This window comes from Puma concolor, chromosome A2, assembly GCF_028749965.1.
Source record: "Puma concolor isolate L17-30 chromosome A2, mPumCon1.1.hap2, whole genome shotgun sequence".
Taxonomy (NCBI): domain Eukaryota; kingdom Metazoa; phylum Chordata; class Mammalia; order Carnivora; family Felidae; genus Puma; species Puma concolor.
Genome location: NC_141668.1, coordinates 120,130,803 through 120,156,688, shown reverse-complemented (window position 1 = coordinate 120,156,688; position 25,886 = coordinate 120,130,803). Strand labels below are relative to the sequence as shown.

General features: G+C 44.3%; 1 protein-coding gene across 6 annotated transcripts in view; it reads right to left on the bottom strand.

Annotated features, from left to right (window-relative positions):
• SRGAP3 (SLIT-ROBO Rho GTPase activating protein 3) overlaps nt 1–23,345 on the bottom strand; it is a 264,333-nt gene extending 240,988 nt beyond the window's left edge. For 4 of the 6 annotated variants that reach the window (XM_025920885.2, XM_086697528.1, XM_025920893.2 and 1 more), the window contains exon 1: nt 22,540–23,345. In XM_025920885.2, the coding sequence (XP_025776670.1) occupies nt 22,540–22,606 (67 nt within the window). In that variant the 5' untranslated portion in view covers nt 22,607–23,345. The remainder of the gene's footprint in view (nt 1–22,539) is intronic. The other 2 variants (XM_086697529.1, XM_025920900.2) reach the window with 1 other exon arrangement.
• Between the last annotated feature and the right edge of the window lie 2,541 nt (nt 23,346–25,886).

Genomic DNA, 25,886 nt, shown 5'->3' with positions numbered 1-25,886 from the left:
TCAAACACCTCCTATTCTAGGGAGATCAAGGCTTCCTGAGCCTGCCTGCCTGTCCCTTCAAGACAGTTCTAATTGTTAGAAAGGTCTTCCAGACACTAGACTTCTATAAACCCAGCCCAAAGTCAGATTAGGTTTTTGGCAGCCACCTCCCCATGACTCACACCAAACTTATTGTCAATGAGAACCTTAAGTCTTTTTCACAAGCATTGCTGCTAAGCACATCTCTAGTCTGTACTTGGCCAGCTGCGTTTTTAGACATAGGGCAAGACTTTATACTTTTTTCCTTATTAAATTCCAGCTCACCTACATGTTGTGATGAGGTGGGCATCTGTTCCCAGGTACAAATCTTTGTTAGTTTCCCAGATTCTTTTCAGAGGACCTTGACCCTACCTCTGTCCCATGGATTGTGGAAGCTGATGGCTCCGCACTTAATCGATGACACAGATGGCACTGGGGCATTTGCCAGTAAATACAACCTGCTGTCTACCTTCTCCAAAGTCCAGTTGCTGGAAATAGTATTTATGGATGACTGACTGAATCCTACATAATGAGGAATGGAGGTTGGTCCATTCCTCCAAATCAAAAAAACTCAAATGCCCTTAGGAGTCAAGCAGGCAACAAAAATGAGTGAAGTGGGTCAGGTGGGCCCTGGAACAAGCGGACCCCATACCCCATTTGAAGGGGACAGTCGATTTTTGCCTCTGAGAATGACGGCAAAATGCCTGGATCTTCCCATATCACAAGAAATGCAGAAATCTAGATTTTTTATGTAAACTCTCCAGATTTTTTTTGCACTTTCTTGATTTTTATTTATTTATTTTTTTAAGTAAGCTCTATGCCCAAGGTAGAGCTTGAACTCATGACCCTGAGGTCAAGAGTCGCGTGCTCTACCCACTGAGCCAGCCAGGCACCCCTTGATTTTTAAATGTTGGAAACTAATTCACTTGTATAAATGTTCGAAAGGCCAAGCAAAACACACTAATGGATCTAAGTTTGCCTCCAAGCTGCTGGTTCTGCTGTAGATGGTCTAAACTTCACTCTTGCAGCAACTCAAGCCCTCCAAATCTGGGTAAGAATAGTAATAGAAAGCACTCACTGAGTGTTTCCCATATTCCAGACCCTGGGCTAGATATCAAGTGGGGATTATCTCATTTAATCTTCATGAGAATCCAATGAGATGCCCATTTTAAGGAGACAGAAACTGAGAGGTAGAGAGATGAGATGATTTACCCAACATCAAACAATTAGTAAGTAATGAAGCTGGAATTCAGTCCCAGTTCTGTCTGCTTTCAGAGTCCAATGTGGAGTTCTGGGACCACCCTGTTTGAGCAGAATTGCTTTATTTAAGTGAACTGTGCTTTGATGTTAAAATGGTCAGCTTAACATTGAGGGATGTTTAACTATTAAAAATGTGTTGTAGTGACTACTAATGAGGTAACTAAGGACACCATCCACCACATCACAGGATATTTACTGGCTCTAGCAGCTGAAGCCATTATTTATAAATAAATAAATCTATTCTCCTCCCCCACCTTCCCCACACCTCCCCTCAAGGATGGGTCAGAGGCAAACACAGAAGCACTTCTCAGGGGAGAATGTCTTGTCCTTGACTCCAATGTCAAACTCATCCTTGAGGAGAAGTGAAAAGGGATGTACTTATGCAATGACAAGGCGTCTCTTTTGTGAACGTGGAAGGATGGTGGAAAGTTGGAGACATTTTTATATCATAGATACTGAATTATTTGTTATGCTGTCATTCACTTCTCATTGCACAATCCTATCTGATGAGCATAATTTGAGACAGAAGATAGAATATAATTTCTTGGCCTTATCCAGGATTGGCAAACCTAAATGCCTACAGAAACCAGGAATATTTGGTAAATGAAACAGCAGATGAGAGATAAGGGTGTCTGAAGACCCAAGAGTACCTGCCCAGGAAGCAGCAGGGACTCAAAAGTGCATGCCTCATTTATTTTATTTTATTTTATTTTATTTTAAGTTTATGTATTTATTTTGAAGGGGGCAGGGGAGGAGCAGAGAGAGAGAGGGAGAGAGAGAATCCCAAGCAGGCTCTTCATTCTCAGTGCAGAGCCTGACATGGGACTCGATCTCATGAACTGTGAGATCATGACCTGAGCCGAAACCGAGAGTCAGATGCTTAATCAACCAAGCCACCCACTTAAACATGGCATGGCATGCCTCACTTAAAAATGGCAGCTGCTACTCAGCTCTGGCTGATTTGTTACCACGGGGGAATGAGGGACCAGTACAGCCAGATCACCTGATTTGTTTTCAAAAAGTGAAAAATACAGATTTGTATATGAAGTTGCCTGACTCTGCTGTGCATCTTAACAAAACACATCACTGGCCTGCAGACCACTTCTTGCTTGGTGATCAGAGTTTATTGGAAAAACGACACTGAATTTTTCAATTTAGTCTTGAGCCACTTTTTTAAAATCTGGAGAAGGAGAGGTACGTCAAAGAGGCATTCTTAAATCGTTCAGGGCTAAACTTCTCAGCTCCCGGCTGCATAGCAGGCAAACTATGGAGCAGGGCTGAGGATGCAGAGTGAATGTCACGGATTCTCCATTGATTTCTTCTGCAGAGGGAGGGAGCCACTGATCATAGGCTTGGGGCCGTTAAGCTCTTCAGGGCATTCAAAGAAAGGTCAAAAGGAGGACCTTCAGAGACCTTCAGAGAGCTGAAGGTCAACTCTATTCACTCCTCTTAAGTCAGGGTCAAGATTTAATGCATGGAAATCTACCCACCTGAAGGAAAGGTGAGATTATAGACTGGCCAGGTTTTAGCGTATCTTCATGGACCAAAATTCCTAGAGGTTATACTCCCAAGAAGGCCAAAGGTCCAGTCCAAGGGGGTCCAGACTTCTAACTCTCTCTTCTCCCTTTTGGCAGTTAGGCCTGATAGCCTCTCAGAGAGGAGTCAGAGCAATTGTCTGGGCTGCTCCCTGAAAGAAAGAGGTCAGATGTTCTAGCTCCAGCCCAGTTTCGGTTACTCTGGAGCAAGAGAGCCAAGACTGAAGTATGGGTTTGGAAGGGAGGCCTGAATGCCTAACCCACTTAGGCTAAAGGGGTTCTCGAGGGGAGAATTGCTCACCAGACCTCAGCACTGGGGTGCTAAGCAGCAGCTTCACGATGGGTGTTCATTGCCCCGTCAGTGGCCTCTATCATATATTTCCCTCTGGCCTCTTGGGGAGAAGCCAAGAGCTACCTGAACAAGGGACAGGATGGGGTCAGGGCCTAAGGTCTAGAATCCTAGCCAAATGCCAATTTTTTCTTACTCCTATTCACATTTCTATCTATTTATAGGAGAAACTCCTCTCGGGGCTCAACAGGCAAAAAAGCTGAGCTTCTCTTGAAGAGTTAGTGGTCTTCTCTTAAAGAAACTATTAAACTTCACATTTCTGGAGTCTGTCCCTCATCCTGTTCTGTTAAGATCTCTCTGCTTCCTGGTTCTGTTTACCATAGGATGTGCTGTTTCTCCTAATGGTAACCCACTGTTTATGGAACATCTACTATGGGTCTGTTCTGGCCTCAACGCCTTACAGAAATGCCCAAGGTAGGTATTATTTATTGCTCCTAGTCAGCAGAAGTACAGAGAGCTGAGCCTCAGAAAGGTTAGACAATTTGCCCACAACTAATAAACGACAGAGCTAGAATCTAAGCCCAATCTACTGGGCTCCAAAGCTTGTAGTGTGACTCTTAGGGCTGTGATTATTAATAACAATAGCTAATACTGACTGAGTCCTTACTATGTGCCAAGCACTGTGCAGAGGGCTTTACGTGTTTTATCTCATTTAATCTTATAGATTACTTTTTAAAGCGGGATTATTATTTCCACTTTACAGATGAGGAAATTGAGTCTTCAAGAGATGAAAAGACTTGTCCAAAGTCACACAGTTAGAAAGCAGCAGAGCTGGACTGCAAACCTTGGGCAGTTCAATACCAGTAACCATGCTCCCAATTATTAAACCTGCTGTCCTTGGTGTCCTGCCATTTTCAAACAACATGGGCATGCTCACATCATCATCCAAATACTCAATTAAAACACTGAACAGGGCAGAGACTTTACCTGGGCTGACAATGGTCCATGCAATAACTGGTAATTGTTTGCACAATCATCAACCCATCTAATGGTGCCCTCAGGTCGAACTGGTATAGGAGAGGGGAGAAGAAATTGCAGATTTATGGCAGTACAGGAAAAGGATCCAGAGGACCAAACCTGAGATTGGTCCCCTCTTTCCTAACTTCAGGTCTACCCCAGGTCTCTTTTTTCTAGACTTGGCTCCAGTCCTCCCCCTGCCCATTCACATGATAATTACCCGGGTCTTAGAGGTACTGGAGCCCCCAAGTTGAGCCTCAGATAATCCTTCCACTTTTGTCAAGCAACTGGAAGTTTTCCCACTTCCAGGGGCAATAAGGGACTTTGCGGTTTACTGGCCAAGGTCTGGGGTAGAGGCCAAAGAGGGCCTTTGTCTGAGTTGCCCAGAGGAGGCTTATTCCCGGGCTCTGACAATAAAGAAAACTGGTGATCCAGGGAGCATTCCTGTTTCTTGGGAGACTTTTCTTCAGGAGTATCAGGATTTGCCTTTTCACAATCTCTTTTCATTCATCTTGCCCTCCTTGGAACCAGCCATCCTGCATTTGACAGTAATGAGGATGGAGGGATGTGGCTCTGTCTCTTTAGAAAACTGGGCAATTAAATTTTCCTTAATGAAGTTCTTTTCTTTCTCCAGCAGTATCATTTCTGTTGTGGACTTGAATGAATTTTCTATAAATTCTTTTAAACACAAGTGAAAGCATCTTAATATTCATAAGCCTAAACCTAACTGTTGTATGTATTTTTCTATCTTTGATAGCTATTCCAGAACTTGCTTTGAATGCCTTCTGTGTGGCAGGCACTAAGCACAAGAATTCGGGAATGAATAAAACAAGGCCCCTGCACTCAATGATCTCACAGGGAGACAGACACATAAACAACTCCACGGTAATAGCAGCATGTCCAGGGGAGGAGCTAGGCAAAAATAGAAATAATTAACATTGCTGCAGCACTCCAGAGTTTACTTTCTCACACACCACCTCATTTGATCCTCGCAGCAACTAGCCTTTAAGGTAGATAACGCCCTCATGTCACAGATGAGGAAGCAAGGATGCAGAATAGAGACGTGCCTTGCTCAAAAAACAGATCAGAAAAGGGAAATCAGGCCTCACAACTCTAAACCCCAGATTCTGGACAAGTACCATGATGGCTCCTGATATAACCCACTAAATTAAATGTTTGGGCTTAACTACTCCACCCCTATTCCCATCACTTAGAATTTTGACAGAGCAGAAACAAACACCTTCCACTTCCCCTGGGGAATAACCCAGTAAAGTAGTGTATTTCATTTCAGCCATCATTCTTACAATATATAAGGAACACACGAAGTTGAGCATTACTTAACTATCTGTTGCAGGTGTCTGTCTTCTTTTCTTTCCCTCTTTCTTTTTATAGTTCAGCTGATGTCTGAGCATCAGCATCATAAAATTCCTTACTTATTGTCAACTTTGTGGGTTTTTTTAATTAGAAAAGTAATCATGCTCATTATTTTACAAATCAATCAAAATGGAAGAATATAAGGAAAAAAGGTCTCCTTCCCACCATTCCCTGTCACTACCACCCTGCCCCCACCTCTGACCTACATTCCATTCCTAGTCCCCAAGAGTAAACAGCATCACAAATCAGTAAAAACTATCAGACTCTTTTTATACACACCTAATATTTAGGGCACACCTAAGACACATATTTTTTTGTTAAAAAAACAGGGTTACATTACACAGACACACACACACACACACACACACACAGTGGGGGTCCATGGTTTTCTTTCTCATTCACACAGTCTACATAATTATTAAATGTTCTTTTGCTTTCAAAAAAAGATACAAAGACAGTCAAGTGGATGAGTTTATTACAGTTCAGACGCAAAAATTCAAGTTCATAAAACCTGGGGCACTTTAAAAATGCAGGTTCCCAGGCCCCACCCCAGTCCCCAGAGATTCTAATTCAATAGGTCTGAGATAAGACCCCAGAATCTGAATTTGTTATAAATTCCTCCCTCATGATCCTGATGCAGTGGCCCAGCAGCCACATTGGTAAAAACAGTGTAGTAGTCAAAGAAAGCCCTGCCTGAGACTTACTTCCAGCTGCCCATGAGGGCAACTCCACCTGCACTCATGGTTTCTTAGTGCTACCCCACCTTCCTCTCCTTTCCAACCAGCTGCACTTACTAAGTGTTTCATCTGTAGGCATGGATTCCCTGTCCAGGACTCTGAATGCTGGTGACCCTCTTACTGATTTAGCTAACATTTTCATTTATCAGTAAGTGCTCCTGTGTACCAAGCAGTGTGCTGATATGTGTTACTTCAACTAATTCTTTCTCTCTCTCTCTCTCTTTCTCTCTCTCTCTCTCTCTCTCTCACACACACCACACACACACACACACGTGAGATATTATCATCCATTTTCCAAGTCAAAACTGGTGATATATCTTCCCCATTCTTCTCCTCTTTTTTTTTGGATAAGAAAAGACTTATCCAAGGTCATTCAGCTGATAAGCTATAAGGCAAAATTCAGACCCATGTCTGCGTGGTTCCACCCAAAGCATAGTCCCCATCTTTTTCCACAGTCCACATACTTGTCTCACCTTCCCTCTGTGGCTTTAGCATAACTTGCTCAACCAGAATGGATTTCGGCCCTCTTCAGTTGAGCCCTGGCTTTAATTTCCCCTTAATAGCACTTATCCCACAATTGTATTTACCATCTTGAGTATAACTACTACTGCCTTCCTTTTCTGGAACCATTTTTGTCTTTTATACCAGGAATTGTATGTTTCTCTTACAAGTACCACTTCCTGACTCCTTCAATATTTTGATGGCTTCTGACTCTTCTCTAAAGGGAAAGATGGTGCTGTCTAGATCCCAAATACCTCAAGAAACGATGGTGATGACATAAGCTTGGCCAATACAGTTCAGCTCTGTAGATCAATATCAGAAATCACCTACACTATTTTCAACTATGTATACCCACTTGCTTCAGGTCCCCCCAGGAGCTCTGTACCACCCTGTCATAACACTCAACATTTTTGCCATTACAGGTTAAAATCTGTCTTCCCCGCAGAATTATAAAGTCTATGAGGACAAGGAACACAGTAGGAACTCAATTAATGTCTGTTAAGCTAAATCAAAGTGAACTGGCCTACCACATTCTCAACATTTCTTTCCCCCTATTCCCAACAGCGCAACAATTCTGTGTTTCTGGCAAAGAGCAGTAGAGCCTCTGCCATTTTTGGCACAGGGTCTTCATGGCAAATTTATGCCAAGTATGAGATCCAGCAAGTCAGAGATATTCAGGGTAGGGCCTAAGCAGGAGGGTCATGCCCAGACTAAAGCCCTGAATTAGCTGAGGGTCAAGAGACAAACAAACTCCAAAGACCATAACCTAGCAAAAGGTCAGAAGCCAGGGTAGAAGGTCAAGGCATTCCCAGTTACCAGGTGTCAGAAGCCAGGGAGAAACTGTTCTGCCTCAGTTTCCTCAAGAGGATATATCTTTGGGAGATCCAAAGCATACTGTCTGGAGAGGCCACCGATAAAAATAAAGACACTGTAAAGTAAAAAGTAATGCAATGGCCAACTCCGCTTACAAATGCCCTATCCAGACGACAGCTGGAGAGCAGCCATGTTGCTCAGCCAGTTTGCATTCTTTCGTACAAATAAAATCAGAGAAGTGACACCTACTCTTTTGTGTCCCTGAAGGTGGCTCAGGTGTTTCATTGCTAAGGGTCCTCTCATATCACCTCCCTCTGTGTCTCTCTCATTCCTTTTAAGGCACTCTAAGCTCTAGAAAGTGCCCCTACAGAGCTGTCACCTCCCAGGGTGCTCCCATCTCTGAGTGAGAGCTATACCCGCCTACAGGAATTCAGGCCTTTCTGTCTGACAAAGAGTCAGAAAACTTACTAATCTAAAATACACTGTATTCTGAAATAGCCTCACTGACCATCAGAAATAAGGGGAAAGCAGGTTATCACTGTTGGAAGCAGACTGGCAATCAGGAATTCCTGCAAGTACTACCAATGACCAGGGACACTGGCAGAGAGCAATGAGGAAAGGGGGACCAAAGGAAATGTACCAGCAGGGAAGGGTCACCTGCTGTTGAGGCTAAATTCTTTGCCCTAGACAACACTCTCCTTTTAATATTTCCTGCCAAAGGCAGGAACTGCTGCCCGGGTACCAACAGGGAAGTGAGACTCTAGGGGACCAGGAAGGGGGAAAATTTTAGCTACAAGTGGCTAGGACAGATGTGGGGAGGGGGGAGTGGTTCTTGATGAGTCAACTCAGTTCCCCCCAATTTTATACAAATCCAGTGGGACAGAAACAGCAACACAAGCCAATCCCCACAACAAAATGGTTCCTAACAAACCAATCCCTTGCTCTAAAGGACCATCACAACACGTGGAAGGTTATGCTTATTGATTGATGTTTGTACTTGACAAAGTCTATTTATTTTTAGGCCATAAGCTATTTTAAGCTCTAAGCCTGGGATGATTTGCCTATCAGCTTTTTTATAACTTTTTTATAACTTTTCATTAAAGATCTGTGATCCCGTATTTTTGAGATACATACATATATATATATATATATATATATATATATATATATATATATAAAGCAGATTTGGTAAATAGAGATATGAAGTCTGGAAGATAATAATACACTGAATGTTTATAGTGCTGGCTCAGGAAGTGGTTTCTAAATTCTTTTTTTCTTCTTTTTTATATTTTTCTATATTTAAGAAACTTTTAAAATAACATGTATTATATCCATAATGAGAAAAAAATGTAATAAAAAAAGTAAGACTCTCACCCAGGGTACCTGGTGGCTCAGTTGGTTAGGCATCCAACTCTTGGTTTCAGCTCAAGTCAGGATCTCACAGTTTCAGGAGGTCGAGCCTCGTATCAGGCTCGGGATCCTCTCTCTCCCCCACTCCCTGCTGCTCCTCCACTTGTGCTATTTCTATCTCTCTCAAAATAAATAAACAAACAAACAAAAAAACAAACTTAAAACAAAAAAAAAAGAAGACTCTATTCCACCATCTCCAAGGTCAAAGACTCATGGTTATCCAGTGGTTAGAAAGGAACTTGAAGCTCTTGTCCTTACCACCCATAGTCCATTCCGTCTACTCTGGATTTCAGCCATGTCAACCTTCTCACCATTTCCCAAGTACCCAGGCCTTTTCATAACCCCCATGCCTTTGCACATGCTGTTCTCTCTTTACAACATGCCTTTTACCACCAGCTGTGCTTCTATCCATCCTTCAAAACCCTACCGTGAAGTCCTTTCTTCTATAAGAACTTCTCCAGCTCTCCGGGGCAAAGCTGTCAACTTTCACTCTCAGTTTTCAAAGCGTGTATGGTTCCGGCACTGTCCTGATACTTCTTATACTTACTATAATCAATTAATCTATTCTTGTAACTACCTTTCCCAGAAAACACCAAGACAGCGATGGGGACTACATTTTATCCATTTTTGTATCCCCATTTCAGACACAAACCAGGATCTCAATTGACAGAAAAGACTGGATCCCTGCAAGACCCCTGCAAGTGGCCACCTAGTCCCTCTACTTCATTCCCTTGAATGAGTTGGGCAGCTCTGCACAGATACAATTGTCTGTTCTTTGGATTCTTCATCTTCCTGAATTACCTTCCAGTAAGGGCTGGGGGAAAGCCTAGATCAGCTTCATTTTGTTCCTCTAAACTGCAATCCCCAGCACAATCCTAGGTACCCTGAAGTAGAACATTTATATGTGCTTGTGTGCAAAGTCCATCATTCATTCATTCAACCAATAGTATGATCACCTAGTATATACTAAGGGCCATTCTGGGTGCTAACAAAACACAAATGGACAAGAGAAGAAGCAAAAGTCTTGTTCTTACACACCTTCAATTCTGGTAAAGAGAAGAAATAAACAAGGGAAATATCATATGGCCATAAGAACTCTGCTGAGAACTCAAATCAGCTAATCCAAGTTACTTCACAGCTATTTAAGGTTGGGTGGTCAGGAAGTGACACGAGAGCTGAAAGCTGAATCCTAAGAAGGAGCCAGCCATGTGACAATCTAGGGAAAGAGGGTTCTAGAAAGAGGGAAAAGCTATGTGCAAAGGCCCAAAGTGGGTTACAAGCTTGGACTGTGGAGAGGTAGGGGGGCCAAGGTGGGCAGAACATGGCTTTGTAAGCCTAGCCAGTGATTTGGATTCGACTCTTATGCAATGAGATGCTACTGGAGGGTTTGCAATCAGGAGAGTAACCTGGTTAGATTTAAATTGTGTAAGGACTGGGGCACCTGGGTGGCGCAGTCGGTTGAGCGTCCGACTTCAGCCAGGTCACGATCTCGCGGTCCGTGCGTTCGAGCCCCGCGTCGGGCTCTGGGCTGATGGCTCAGAGCCTGGAGCCTGTTTCCGATTCTGTGTCTCCCTCTCTCTCTGCCCCTCGCCTGTTCATGCTCTGTCTCTCTCTGTCCCAAAAATAAATAAACGTTGAAAAAAAAAAAAATTAAAAAAAAAAATAAATAAATTGTGTAAGGATTACTGCTAGCTGCTGTACAGAGAACAGGTTACTGGGATAAGAGAAGCAGGGAGACCAGTTAGGTCAGTAGCTTTCAACTGAGGCCTCTTTTGCACGTGCCCCCCCTCCGTCCCCTCCCCCGACCCCTCCCCCCCCACCCCAGGAACCTTCACAACGCCTGGAGGCATTTTTTGGTGTCACAGCTTGGGGGAGGGAAGGAGGTGCTACAGACTTCTAACAACTAACAGGCCTCAAACAACACATGTTGTGCAGGACAGGTCCCACAACAAAAACTAATCCAATTCCAAATGTCAGTAGTGCAGAGGTGGAGACACTTTGAGTTAGAAGGATGTTGCCATGGTCCCAGCAAGAGGTGATGTTAGTCTGGGCCAGGATGGTGCAGGTGGAAAAGAAAGGAAATTCACTACAATATCTTGAAATATTGAAGGGTTTTCTTCCATATTTCCTTAAGAGCTTCTGGACCAGATTCAGGCAAGGAGGGCTCTCTGTGTTCATTGCCTCAGGGATAATGCAGAGAAGGAGTCAATTCTTGGCTTTTGACTTTCAAAATAGCTTTGAGGGAATGTGTGATGACAAAGAGCCAGGATACCACCCCCAATAACCTCCTTTCCCCTTCCCAACTCTACACATGGATAAAGATTTCCAGGAGTCAGTAAAGCAAAGTGTATGTAGAGTTTTATGGATCTATAAGAAAATAGCCTGCACCCTGCCTCACCCCAAACAAGGCCAAGGAAAGAGGGTGATGAGGGAACCCCCCACACACATTTGCAGAATCTGGGAACAGACAGGAGCTGGGCCGTTTCCCCAGGCAGAGCTCTAGGGAGGCACTGGAGGGGAATCAAGTGTGGGGCCTGGCAAGACAGGCCTGAGACAAATGTCCAGAGACGCTCACAGCCCAGCATGGTATGTGAGAACCAGGATGGCTCCCAGTGCTTGCAAACGGCACAGAAGGACTAAAGAGAGATACACAGGAAAGAGTCTCGAGATTGGGAACAAAGAAGGATCGATCACTGGCATAGACAGACCACTGACGACCCAAAGGGAAGGAGGCTATCTCAGTTGCCAAAATAGATTGATGATAACCACAACAGATGTCACTTGGCACTGCCTTAGTCCCCTGGACCTTGGGGCACAACCCTGAAGAAAACAGGAGGAACCCCAAATTGACTTAGATTTATGTCTGCCACCCTCAGCAAAAGAGAGATGAGAAATGGAAATCAAGTTACAGAGAAATAAAGAAAAACCTAGTTCTCATACACCTGAATTTGTGGCTGAGATCTGTTCACTCTGAGGCGCATGGGCTACGGGCTTTCGTGCATTCCTCTGCATCATCATTTGGCATTGACCGTACAATCCCACGGGCAGTGCTGAGGTCCATTCAAGGCACCTTGAACACAGCCTGCAGCCGAGTGCATCCCCTTACTGTCACACACAGACACAGGCACACGCCATGCATATTGATCAGGGGCAAGCTGTCGCCAAATTACCATTTAAATCAATGGTTGAGCGCTCTGTAATTGGAGATGTCAAAACCCACATTTTCTAAGTGACCTCAAAACACCACATCAATATCACTTAGCTGAGCTGAATACGCATTTGTTTTACCTCTTCCCCTCTTCAAACTGCCCTCAGAGAAAAGTATAAAAATTAGCGAACTGGGCAAAAGGCAAAAAGAGAAAGAATGTGGATAATCCACAAATTGTGAATTTCAAAATGTAATCTCAGGAATACGATCTTGTGCGATTTTCCATGAGAAACATCTACAAGATGGAATAAGTTTAAGAAAATTCATGGCCCCTTCTTGGTGATTCACACTTAACACGTTCAAGGTTCCCAGAAGTCCTGTGGGAGGGACGCCGGGTGGCTGGTTCTGTTAAGCGTCTAACTCTTGACTCCAGCTCAGGTCATGATCTCACAGTTCTAGGTTCGTGAGTTGGAGCCCCTGTTGGACGCTGCATGGAGCCTGCTTGGAATTCTCTCTCTTCCACCTCCCCACCCCCCAAAAAGAAGTCCTGTGGGAAACAAGCCTATTCAACTCAGTTTATGTTAGAACTCCCAAGACCCATTTGACCACGTAACTGTTTTTCCCACCTAACGCCTCTTGACATCCAATTTCGTGAATACATCTCAGGGAACACTACTCCAAACACAAATTGGCCTAATGATTATATGAATTAAGAGAAAAGAGCCAAAATCCCACTCCTGGCCAGCCAAGATATTTTATAAACACCAACAAGCCATCAGGAATGAATCATTTGCAAGTGAAATCAAGCCCAGAACACCACTTGCTGGGTCCTGTGTTAGGCCAGAGGTTCCAAAACTCAGCACCTTGAAGAAGTCGACCCCTGTCCCTTCCTGGCAGTGACAAGGACAGGACCCATCTTCTAAATGAGCCTAACCTCACCTCCTCCTGACCCTCTTATCCTTACTCTTATATCTTTGCCTCATCCCATTCTCCAAGGTACCACTCAGCTCTACCTCCCAGGCAACCACCACCGGTTGGCCTTACACCACCCACCGGAGCAATCCAACTTCATATGTTTCTTGATCACCAACTAGATGCCAGGCATGAGCATACAGCAATGCACCGATCAGAGAGAGCTTTCCTCCTCACGGAAATATGGTCTCGAAGTGTCTCTACACCAGAACCCTTCTCTGAACATTAGTTTCCACATCTGGAGGGTGAGGGAAGAAAAGTGGGGGAGGTGGACTCCCCTCCCTAGTGGAGGGGACTAGAAGAACCCTCAAATTTCCAGTCCTATATTTTCCGGTTTATGGAGGCAGATATGGCAGCCTCAGTCAAGTCTACAGAAGTGTCTTCGGCGGGCACTTTGCCAAAGGTGACTCCATGGGATGGGTGTGAAGGATCTGACACAGTTGGTGGCATCCAGGGAGAACCAGGAAAAGTCGGATTAGAAGGGGAGTTGAAGTTTCAGGAACAGTAGGAAGTCAGAGATAAAGAGCCATCTCAGAGTGGTCCCCCCAGGAAAGAGACCCCTGGGTTTCAGAGCCACATTGCTATGACACGGTTTTCACCTCATTGTACAACTGGAAGTCAGGAAGGCTCTGCATAAACCCTAACTCTGCCACTGTTCCCTGTGCAATCTGATGCAACTTATTTCATTCATTTCTCTGAATGATAGAGCTTTTAGTCCATAAAATGGGAATAATAATGATTACCTCTGAGAAGTACTGAGATCACAAAATCAGATACTGTGTATATGACTGAGACCCGGAACTAAATAAAAATCAATTACCTCCCACACCTAAGTAAAGTTATATAGCCTAAAGCTTGGCTTGTAACAGTCACTGAATGAATGAGTGAGTAAATGAATGAATGAGTGATTGAGGTTTCTAGAAAGGAAAGGTTGTCTTTAATAAACTCTGGTGGTTAAAAACTCCAAAAATGGCCAATATAGACCTCTAGATGTACAGATTTCCCCAAACTGCAAAAAGCCTGGAATGCAGTGTTCCCAGCCACACCCTACTATGACTGTGGCAAACATCACCTCATTAAACATTTCTCTTGCTTTGAACACATAAGCCTTCACCAAATCTCCACTAATAAATATCTCCCCTGTCAGGGACAAACAAGGAACTTCAGTAAACTATGGAGAATGTTTCCTTTATCAATAAAACCCCTACTTTTTAAAAATGTTCATTATTTTTGAGAGAGAGAGAAACAGAGCAAGAGTAGGGAAGGGGCAGAGAGAGAGGGAGACACAGAATCGGAAGCAGGCTCCAGGCTCCGAGCTGTCAGCACAGAACTGGATGCGGGGCTCGAATTCACGAGCTGTGAGATCATGACCTAAGCCAAAGTCCGATGCTTAACCGACTGAGCCACCCAGGTGCCCCAATCCTCTACTTTCAATGGAACAAAAAGTATAGGTGCTGTCATAGATTGTGTCTCCCCCTCCAAATTTGTATGTTGAAGCCCTAACCCACAATGTGACAATGTGATAGTATCTGGAGGTAGATGAGGCCTTTGGGAGATAATTAGGTTTAGTTGAAGGTCATGAGGGAAAGGCCCTCATGATGGGATCAGTGCCCTTAAAGAAGAGGAAGACAGACAGCCTCCTCTCTCCCTCTCTCTCTCTCTCCCTCCCTCTCTCTCTCTCTCCACACTGAGCAAAGGCCATGTGAGCATACGGTGAGAGGACAGCCATCTACAACACTAGGAACTGAATCTGTTGGTACCTTGATCTTGGACTTCCAGACTCCAGAACTGTAAAAATAAATGTCTGTGGTTTAAGCACCCAGTTCACAGTATTTTGTTATGGGAGCCCAAGCAGACTAAGACACATGTCAAGGAAAATAACTAAGTTAGCTAAAAGTTGTTCAGAGTAAAACTTCTCATTAGTAACGTACGGGCCACTCTCTCAGCCTATCTGGCGAAACAAAATGACCATGAGCACAGATCTGAGGGAATCACTAATTTTGCCTAGGAGAGTTGGAAGAAGGTGTCATTTTGGCAGCCACTGAACGACGGTCGGGAGTTGCCCAGACAAAGAAAGGGTGGAGGAAGGGGGACACTTTAAACAGAACAAAGGCACAAATGGCACTAGATGTGAAGGTTCCAGGAAGGGATACTGAGGATTCAGATACAAGGGATTGGCCTCATGTGGTTTTAGGAGCACAGGCCTAATATAGAGAAAACAACTAAAGATAAAACAGGAAAACTGGCTGAGGCTCCATCACCAAGACCTTTTATGGACTTCAACTTACAGGCCAGAAGTTGCAAAGCGGTGGGTTGTGAGCTGAAACTGTCCTACTGATGAGTTTGTTCAGGCAGCATAGTGTTTCTTAAAAATTTGAGTTACATTTGGGGCTCCTGGGTGGCTCAGTCAGTTAAGCGCCAACTCTTGATTTGGGCTCAGGTCATGATCTCGCAGTTTGTGAGTTTGAGCGCCCCGTGAGGCTCTGCACTGGCGATGCAGAACCTGCTTGGGATTCTTTCTCTCCCACTCTCTCTGCCCCTACACCGCTCACACTCTCTCTTAAAAACAAACAGTAAAAAATATTTTTTAAAAATTTGAGTTGCATGTAAAACTCAGGAGATTTTCAGGGCACCTGAGTGGCTCAGTCAGTTAAGCATCCAACTTCAGCACAGATCATAATCTCACAGTTCATGAGTTCAAGCCCCGCGTCAGGCTCTGTGCTGACAGCTCAGAGCCTGGAGCCCGCTTTGGATTCTGTGTCTCCCTCTCTCTCTGCCCCTCCTCCACTGGCACTCTGTCTCTCTGTCTGTCTCTCTCAAAAATAAATAAACATTAAAGAAAAATATTTTTTAAATCAGGAGATTTTCATCATGGCCTAGGATCTAGCAAACGAGTCCCAGATATGACATGAAAAGCATGAGAATAAATAATCTGAATTTCATAAACATAAATACTTTTGTGCTTCAAAGGGCACCATCGAAAAAGGGAAAGCATAACTCACAGAATGGAGGAAAATATTTGCAAATCTCATATCTGATAATGGACTTGTATCCAGAATAAAGAACTCTTATAGCTCAAAAAAGGAACCCTCCTACACTGTTGGTGGGAATGTAAATTGGTGTAGCCACTGTGGAATACAGTATGTTGGTTCCTCAAAAAATTAAAATAGAAATACCATATGATCCAGCAATTCCACTGCTGGGTATTTACCCAAAGAAAATAAAAACACAAATTTGAAAAGATATATGCACCCTTAGGTGTATTGCAGCATTATATACAACAGCCAATATGAAAGCAACCTAAGTGTCCATGGATAGATAGATGAATGGATAAAGAAGATGTGATGTGTTTATGTATGTATGTGTGCGTGTGTGTGGATCTAGAGAGAGAGAGAGAGAGAGAGAGAGAGAGAGAGGAATATTACTTGGCCATAAAAAAGAATGAGATCTTGCCATTTGTGACCACATGGATGAACCTAGAGGGTATTATGCTAAGTACAGTAAGTCAGACAGAGAAAGACAAATACCACCTGATCTAACTTGTATGTGGAATCTAAAAAACAGAACAAATGAACAAATAAAAACCAGAACAGACCCATAAATACACAAAACAAAATGATGGCTGTCAGAGGGAGAGGGGTAGTGGGATGAGTAAAATTGGTGAAGGAAGTGGGAGATATAGGCCTCCAGTTATGGGATGAGTAAGTCACGGGGATGAAAAAGGCACAGCATAGGGAATACAGTCAATGATATTGTAATAGCATGGTATGGTGACAGATGGTAGCTACACTTGTGAGCACAGAGTAACATATAGAGTTGGATCAGTACGTTATACACCTGAAACTAATGTAACATTGTGTGTCAAATATCCTTCAATTTAAAAAAGAATTTACAGCTCAAAAATAAAAAAGACATCCCCATTTTTTAATGTTTTTAACATTTTTAAAAACTTAAAAATAAAAATGAGGAGATTTTGTTTTAAAATCCAGATGCCCTTGAAACACTAAAAGAACTGACCAGTCTGGGCTCACATCCTGCCTGGCACTGAGACTGGAGCTGAGCAGAGGCTTACGCCTCTAGGTGAGCCTTAATCAGCCACAGTCCCCACTACTCCTCAATATCTCTCCACCCAGCATACTTTCCTCATTAAAGCCTGTTGAGAGTAGTGAGGGTTCCTAAAGGTCTCGTCCATTCACTCAATGCCATACTCTCTTTAAGACTAAACTCATTCTCGGGGCATCTGGGTGGCTCAGTGGGTTAAGTGACCGACTTGGGCTCAGGTCATGATCTCCCGGTCTGTGAGTTTGAGCCCATGTCAGGCTCTGTGCTGACAGCTGTGCAGAGCCTGGAGCCTGCAGCCTACTTAAGATCTGTGTGTGTCTCTCTCTCTGCCCCTCCCCTGCTCATGCTCTGGCTCTGTCTCTCAAAAATAAGTAAATGTTAAAAAAAATTTTTTTTTAAAAAGACTAAACTCATTCTCGGGGCGGCTGGGTGGCTCAGTCAGTTAATCATCTGACTTCGGCTCAGGTCATGATCTCTTGGTTCGTGAGTTCAAGCCCTCATTGGGCTCTGTGTTGACAGCTCAGAGCCTGGAGCAAGCTTGGGATTCTGTGTTTCTGTCCCTCTCTGCCCCTCCCCCGCTTATGCTTGCTCTCTCTCTCTCTCTCTCTCTCTCTCTCTCAAAAGTAAATAAACACTAGAAAAAAAAATAAAAAATAAAGACTAAACTCATTCTGGTGCTCAATTGGGAGTTTTTGTGTTCTGAGTTTCTGTTTTTGTTTTTTCCATTTCCTTCACCGATTTTATCACCATATTTCAAGAAAACTCTTAGAAAGCCAAGAATATATCATATACTCTGCATCTCTCACAACACCCAGCACAAGACTAAGAAGAAAGTAGATAATCAATGTTTACTGAATGAATACATAAATGAATGAGTAAATAAACACTTCTCTGTGATCTTCTTCAAAATCTGCCCTTCTTCCCCCAAATTCTAGACTTTTGCTATTAAGAAGATGGCCTAAATGACTATGGATGTATAATTAAAAACCAAAACAAAACACTAAAGTCAATCACTGTGTTTCTATTTCAATTTTCTATTAGGTTGAAATGGAAATGGGAACTCTAGATAAATGCAGAATAGATCATTATGTGTGACAGCAAGATGAATGAGAGCCCAGGGCACTGAGAACTCTGGCAAATAAGATTACCAAACACTATCGGTGATCTTTGAGGGAACTGTGAAAAACAGGATAAGTGCCAAAATGCTGGAGATGGGCAAATGTTGTTCTGATTTTCAAAAGGGGAAGAAGTTAGAGCTTGCCATTTCCAGACTAGAGAATGTGATGTCACTCTCAAGCAAAGTGCTTGAACAGATTCATAAAGGGACACTTGCAAGCACCTCAGACAGGAAATAGAGTCCATCTGGGGCCAGCACAGGGTCACCAAGAACAACTCATATGAAATTCATTTCATTTTCTTCTCTCTGACAAAGATCCTAATAACTTAGTGGATTGGAGAAATATAGCATGTAAAATAAATATGGTACAGTGAAGGGGTGGGCAGTGAAAAGGACTAATTCAATCCTTGGGCTATATTAATAGAAGCAATACATGCAGCATAAAGGAGGTGATAGTTGTGTTTCTTTCTCTGATCACATCAAAAGCCTCTCATATAGAACTGAGAAACACTCGTTTTTCTTTTTTTTTTTTTACTGTTTATTTTTGAGAGAGAGACAGACAGAGAGAGAACAAGTGGGGGAGGGGCAGAGAGAGAGACACACACAGGATCTGAAACAGGCTCCAGGCTCTGAGCTGTCAGCACAGAGTCTGACATGGGGCTCGAACTCAGTAACAGCAAGATCATGACCGAGGCTGAAGTGGGACACTTAACAGACTGAGCCACCCAGGCGCCCCTAGGACTTAGAAACACTCTTAAAGGGGGTACCTGGGTGGCTCAGTCAGTTAAGCGTCTGACTTCAGCTCAGGTCATGATCTCACAGTTCCTGAGTTCAAGCCCCAAGTCGGGCTCTGTGCTGACAGCTCAGAGCCTGGAGCCTGCTTCAGATCTGTGTCTCTCCCTCTCTCTCTCTCTGCCCCTCCCTGTTCATGCTCTGTCTCTCTCTCTCTCAAAAATAAATAATAAGACATTTAAAAAATGTTTTAAATAAATAAATAAAGTAAAATAAAAGCATAAAGCTCTCATCTAGACAGTGCTCTCAAGGGCACCATAACCACCATCACCCTTTCATCTACTGCCCTCACGGAGATGGTAGACCAACTATCACAAATCATCTTACTTGGCAGCTTCACTCATTTATTGTATCTGTCAAGCACCCAAAGGCACTTGGGAGTTTGTAACCAGGATACAGTAAATCCAAAGGAAAGTGAAGATGATTAAGCAGCAGATAAGCATCTTATGTGAGTAAATGAGGATAATCATAGTGGGGCTATGATCAGAGTCTCTAACATCCAATGGGCAGTCATAGGGAAGAAGCATCTATCTTGTTCTATGAACCCCCAAGGAGAAGATACTATAGAACCAATAGATGAATATAAAAACCACTTACAGCAGCCAGGGCTATTAAAGGTAGAATATGTGGACTTGGGAGGTGATGAGTTCCCCATCACTGGACATGTACAAGCACATGGTATACTACTGCATTGCAAATATATAATCAAAGGGATTCAGGTAACTGATGAGGCAAGAGAAGGCATGGATCTGATATTTCTTTTACAATAGGGAAAAAAAATAGTGTTAAAACATTCTCCTCAGGTCAATAAATTCTTCAAAAAGAGATAAAAGAGAGTAAGTCAACAAAGAACTCAGTATCATTTTTAAAAACCAAAAATGCCCCTCACTAAATTCACAGAGGACCAAATCTATCTAAGTAGGCGAAGGGTTTGCACCAAACTGGTCAAATGATACCCAGGGAGAAAGGAAACAGGCTTCAGGCGTTATTTTTGGTGATTGGTCAAACATTCTTCAGAGGCAAGCAACAAAGGCAAGGGATAAAAGTAAGAGGGTAAACAATGGAACGATCAAGAGACAGCCAGTCCCCACCACAAAACCGCCATCTGCCACTGACATCAATCCTTCAAGGGCCAGCCTCAGGCAAACAATGCAATGGGAAAGAAGACCAGCTACCTTCACATTTCTGGCCTTGTGACCTTGGGCACGTCACTCAACCTGACAAGGCCTCAGTTTCCTCATCTCTAAAGCTGAGCTCATTCATACAAACACTTTCCGTACATTGTGTAGGCCAAGAGTAGTGATGTTTGGGAGTGAGCCAGACAGAGAAACTGTAGAGCCCTGTGCGTACATCATCAGGAACTATGATGATGATTAACAAACAGAATTTTGAAGGGAAAAGATTCCAGACGGTTTCAGGCACAGCAACGTCCTGGCCTAAGTCGTGTGGGTGTCAATTCTAAAGGAATAAAATTCAACTCCTTTAACCAGAATGTAGAGACCCTTAGGGTCTGGAAGAGACAAGATCATCTGGACAAATTTCCTGCCGGAAATGCATGACCTTGGACTTGCTAAGTAGTTGTTAAAATAAAGGTGAAAGGTAAAAAAGTAAAAGAATCAGCCAGAGCAATAAATGCTTCATTGATCCTCAAGCCAAGTTCACGGGCCCTGTGGCAGTGATCCAAAAACAAGACGAGCGTTATTTCCTACCAAGACAATGCTAACAAAAACCCCAAACTGTCCAAAACTCAGCATTCGCTTCTCTAGTATGGCATTTTTCATGAGAACCTCAGTTAAAAAGAACTATAATACTCAGCCAAATTCATCTTATAAAACATAAACTCCCTAAAAAGTGTGTATGCAAAGGCCAAACTGGGCTTTTGTATTGATGCAGCCGGGTGAGTTCAAATCTCTGACCAGTAAAGGGCCTGTGACTAAATTTTCAGCAAGGCTGAAACATCCTAAGTCAGTTTGCCACACTGAGCTGAAACCTAGAGAACATTTTCAGCCCTGGGGTCAAACATTTCCCTTTGCCCTGGGGTCTACCCCCAGAGGTGATTAGCTTGCCGGGTCTGACCAGGACTAGAAGACACAAGAGGGTTGGGAGACTGGAAAAAAAAAAAAAAAACAAAGCCCTCCCCTGTTGGCCGCTCCCCTCCCAAAGGTTCCCAAGCATCGGGAGCGTGTGCAGCAGCTGTGGATGTCGGGCCCCTGCCGCTCCCGGGGAGACTTCCTGGGTCACTGAGTCTGGAGCTGCAGAAGCACCTAAAAGCAGGTGGGGCAGCCTCAGGTCACCTGAGCCCCAAATAATCAACTTGCTCAAACAGTCCACCCACAATCTCAAGAGCAAGCGTCAGTATCCATTGAAGATGTATTTTGTCTTTAGTGTTTCTGTGGGAGACCACAAACACACCCTGTGTCGCAGCAAGGAGATCCAGGACCAGAGAGAAAACAGACACTAAAAGATGCAGGCCCAGGCTTCCCTCAGGGTCTGTCCTCGGAGAAAGGGTGAGTATGGAGCTTTTAGATTTTCCTTGCCAAAACTGAGTCTAGAACTCATGAAGGTGGGAGAACCCCCTCTGGCGTGAACCAGGATTCTGCCTGCATTTGTCTATGCGACTGTGTCCGGTTCCCTATTTCGCCTTGCTGGTGCGGATTTAGGGAGTAGTTTCTGAGAGGAGCGTGCACCCCATGGCCCCAAAGCTGGAACAGGCAGCCAGAGGTCATCCCACCCTGCTGGCAGGCTTCCTCTGGTGCTACGGAAGCCAGGCAGCTCCTACCAGCCGAAACGGCACACTAAGCTGTTGGCTTTGAATGAAGGCTGATGACCCTACACGCTAGCAGGCAGACGGGCGGTGATTGGGGCTGCACACTGCGAGAGAATACATTTTCTGCACCGAGCTCCCTCTTTATGCCTAAATGCCTGCATTAGTTTGGATCAATATGCCCCATAACAGTTAATCCATGGCAACCCAGGCCAGCCGAGAGACACTGACAAAGAAGTGCAACCCAGGGATGCTGCTTCTGTGTGCACATGCATGTGAATTCCAGCCCAGAGAAAGGGGCAAGGGAAAGCAACAAGATACCAAAAAGAAGAAAGAAAAATAAAAGCAGATAGTAAAAAAATCACATTAAGGGGCTTTCAGCATGGGAGGGGGGAAGAGGCAGTGACTGTCAAAATGGCCTTAGAGTGACATGTCACGGCCAAGATGATGGAGTATCCACGACACTCCTAAAGCCGGGCGTAGGATCCTCCTCACACACCTGCAATGCAGTGATTGCTGCCCATTCTATAATCCACACTCCCAGAGCCAGGGCTCTCTGCAGTTGAAACCAGTCTGGACTTGTGCGGCTGCCACTGTTCCTACTCACAATAAGATTATTGATGCATAACAACATTTCGTGATGGCAGGGAGGAAAAAGGGTAAAAGAAAGCCAGAGCAAGAGAAAAAAGGAAAGGGGAGGGGAAGCATGACTCCCCAGCCCGCATCTCACCTTTTATTTGGGCTTCATATTCAGCAATGATCTCTTTGTCTTTCTTGAACTTAGTTTGAGATGACATCTTCCAACGTGGCCAAAGGCACTGACAGGCTGTTTGATTTATTTCTCTTTTTCTTCCCCAGTCCTCTCTCAAGCCCTGGTAATCACTCGGCTCTAGTCGATTTCACAGGGTTTAGGGACTAATCTCTTTTACTCGGCTGCAGAGCCAGGGGGGAGAAAAATGCCTCTCGTTCTGGGAGGAAAATTCTCTTTACTTGCCGAAAAAATGTCTCTAGTAGCTTGGTCTGGTCAGCTCCTCTTGCAAAAGAAGAACTACCACCCCTAGGAGCACAGTAACCTGCCCCAGATTTTCAAGATTTTTCTTCCACAAAAATAATAACTGAGAGCAATCACACACACATGCACACAAACACACTCACGCGTGCACTCTCACACTCAACCGACACACACACAGTCGTGATGCACACGCACACATACACACACACACTCTCACTCACTCACACCCGCTCACCCACCCACCCACACACACACACACATACACACACACATCCACAGAGGCGCGGCGCCTCCTTGCTTGTGCAGTCAGTCTCCGGCTGGCTTTCGAAGGCTCTGCTAAGGAGATGGTCAGGTTGCCAGAGGGCCGGTCATCTCGCATCCTCCTTCCCTTCGGCGCCTCTGGTCTGATGTACAGTGAGGATCAAAGCCAGAAGAGCGAGATGGAAGTTCTCCTGCTGCAAGGCTTAAGCTCCGGTGAACCACGGCTGGACTGCTCGCCCTGCAGGGCTGGCTGAGCACTCCCCCACCCACCTCGTCACCAAGCTCCACCTCCCGGATTTTATAACAACTGACACATTGTAGCCTACAGGAGAGCAGAACTCATTGCAAGCAGAAAGGGGAAGAAATGCTCACAAAAGGGAAGGCAGCAGGAAAAAGAATCGGGTTGGAAAGGCCTGAGAGGCCCCTGCAAACTCCATTAGCAATCGTGTTAGGATTTTTTCTTCCAAAAACTTCAAAAGTCTCACCTTTTCTTTGCACCATGCAGTTTAATTTCTCAAAGCAATGGCTATGTGACAGTTTGTTACTCTGTAGGGATTGTCTCGCAGAGGGGAGAGGCTGACCCATGTAGGCAAGCTCATTAATATTTGTTGAGCAATTGCGGGGTGGCAGGGACAATGCCAGGCATTTCAGACATGCAGCTTTGCAAAGCTGTTGAGAGCAGGCATGCTAGAAACACCCAGCTGCTTCACTGTCTCTTAGAGCTTCAGCCAAATCAATAACTCATTGAGCCTCAGTTTCCTCACCAATGAAATGGGCTCTCTTTAGGGCTCTTTAATTCATTCTTTCAACAAATATTTATTGAAAGCTTACCATAGGTCAGGCATTATTCTGGATACAGGGATACAGCAAGAGTCAAAATAGGCACAGACATTAAAAAAAAAAAAAAAAAAAAAATCCCTGTCCTCCTGGAGCAGTTCCAGGGTCTCTACTTGACACAACTCTGGGAAATCCCCACCACTCACGTTAATATTCTCAGTAATGGTAGAACCCAGAATGCACTGTGAATGGTGCCTCCTGGAGTCACACGAGGCAAGAGGCCCGGGAAGGGGAAGATGAATAAACAAAATGAGTAAATTATACTACAATGTAAAGAAGGTAAGTGCTATTGGGGAAGAAAATATTGTAGGGTAAAGGACTTCAAAACTGAGGGAGCTCTTGGGAGGATCAAATAAAAATGTAGAGCTAAGCTTAGCACAGTGCTGGGCACATAGTAAACACTCAATAAATGGTAGCAATTATTATTACCCCATGATATCCCCCACAAAGAAACCTAACAACATAGTATAAGTATCCCTGTTTCACAGATGATGGAAGAGAGGCACAGATATGGGAAGTGACTTACCCAAGGTCACCAGCGTATCAAAAAATAGGCTATCTGACATCAGATTTTGACCATGCAAATGCTCAAATAGCCTGCATTCTACTAGAGAGATTAAACCCATTTCAGGAGCACCAGGGTGGCTGTCGGTTGAGCGTCCAACTCCTGATTTTGGCTCAGGTCATGATCTCACAGTTCGTGGGATTGAGCCTTGCTTCAGGCTCTGCGCTGACAGCACAGAACCTGCTTGGGATTCCCTCTCTCCCTCCCTCTCTCTCTCTCTCTTTCTCTCTGCCCCTCCTCACCCCATGCACAAGCTCACACACACACACTCTCTCTCAAAATAAATGAATAAACATTAAAAAAAAACATTTCAGATGCACTTAGGTAGAAAAGATTTGTTCTCTAAAAATAAAATCAAGCACTGTAGGGTTGCTGACCACAGGAATTACACATATTAAGAGTGTCCTTAATATGTATTATCCCCCAAGTTTGGTATTTTCACAAATTTCTCAAAACAGTCTTATATTTGCCCATTACATTTTATATAATAAATGATTGGAGGGGCGCCTGGGTGGCGCAGTCAGTTAAGCGTCCGACTTCAGCCAGGTCACGATCTCGCGGTCTGTGAGTTCGAGCCCCACGTCAGGCTCTGGGCTGATGGCTCAGAACCTGGAGCCTGCTTCCGATTCTGTGTCTCCCTCTCTCTCTGCCCCTCCCCCGTTCATGCTCTGTCTCTCTCTGTCCCAAAAATAAATAAACGTTGAAAAAAAAAAAAATTTTTAAATGATTGGATTTGGGTTCAGAAATGAATCCATTCCAGTCCATTGAGGTTTCCCAGAGAGGGTGGCAGTTGCAATGGGTCTCCTCAGACAGGCATGAGGCCCAGAGGTTGTAGGGGGGAGGTCGGGAAGAGACAGGATATTCCTATGGAGCAAACAGTATGAGCTAAGCCTGCAGATAGAGAGACATAGGATCTGCCTGGAGAGAGCACATGGGAAAGTGCAGACGGTGAACCACAGGGCTTATTACAGCTTCATGTCCAGAGACAGGAGGTCGCAGAGTTCACAAATACTCTCCCCCAACCTGTGCCATCACCCCCCTGCCTCACCCTTCCCATGGGCTTGCTCAGGCCCTCTGAGGTTCCCCTCTGGACCAGTTTAAAAGAGTGAAAGCCACACATGTTACCTGAAAAAGATGTGCTCAGAGATTAGCATCCCTGCCTCAAGACTAACCCTCGAAGGAAGATCAGAGTTAAGTACTTTGCATCTTGGGACATGAGAGACAGGATTCCCTGCCTGGCTCTGCCACGGCAGTTCTGAGAACTAGCCCAAATGACTTAACCTGCTGTTGCTAGCTGGAGGCAGGAACTAGTGAATGTCAGCCTTTCTCGCCATTACTTAAATTTCGAGTCCAGAGATATTTCTGGGAGACCCAAGTACAGGCACTGAGCCACAGAAACATC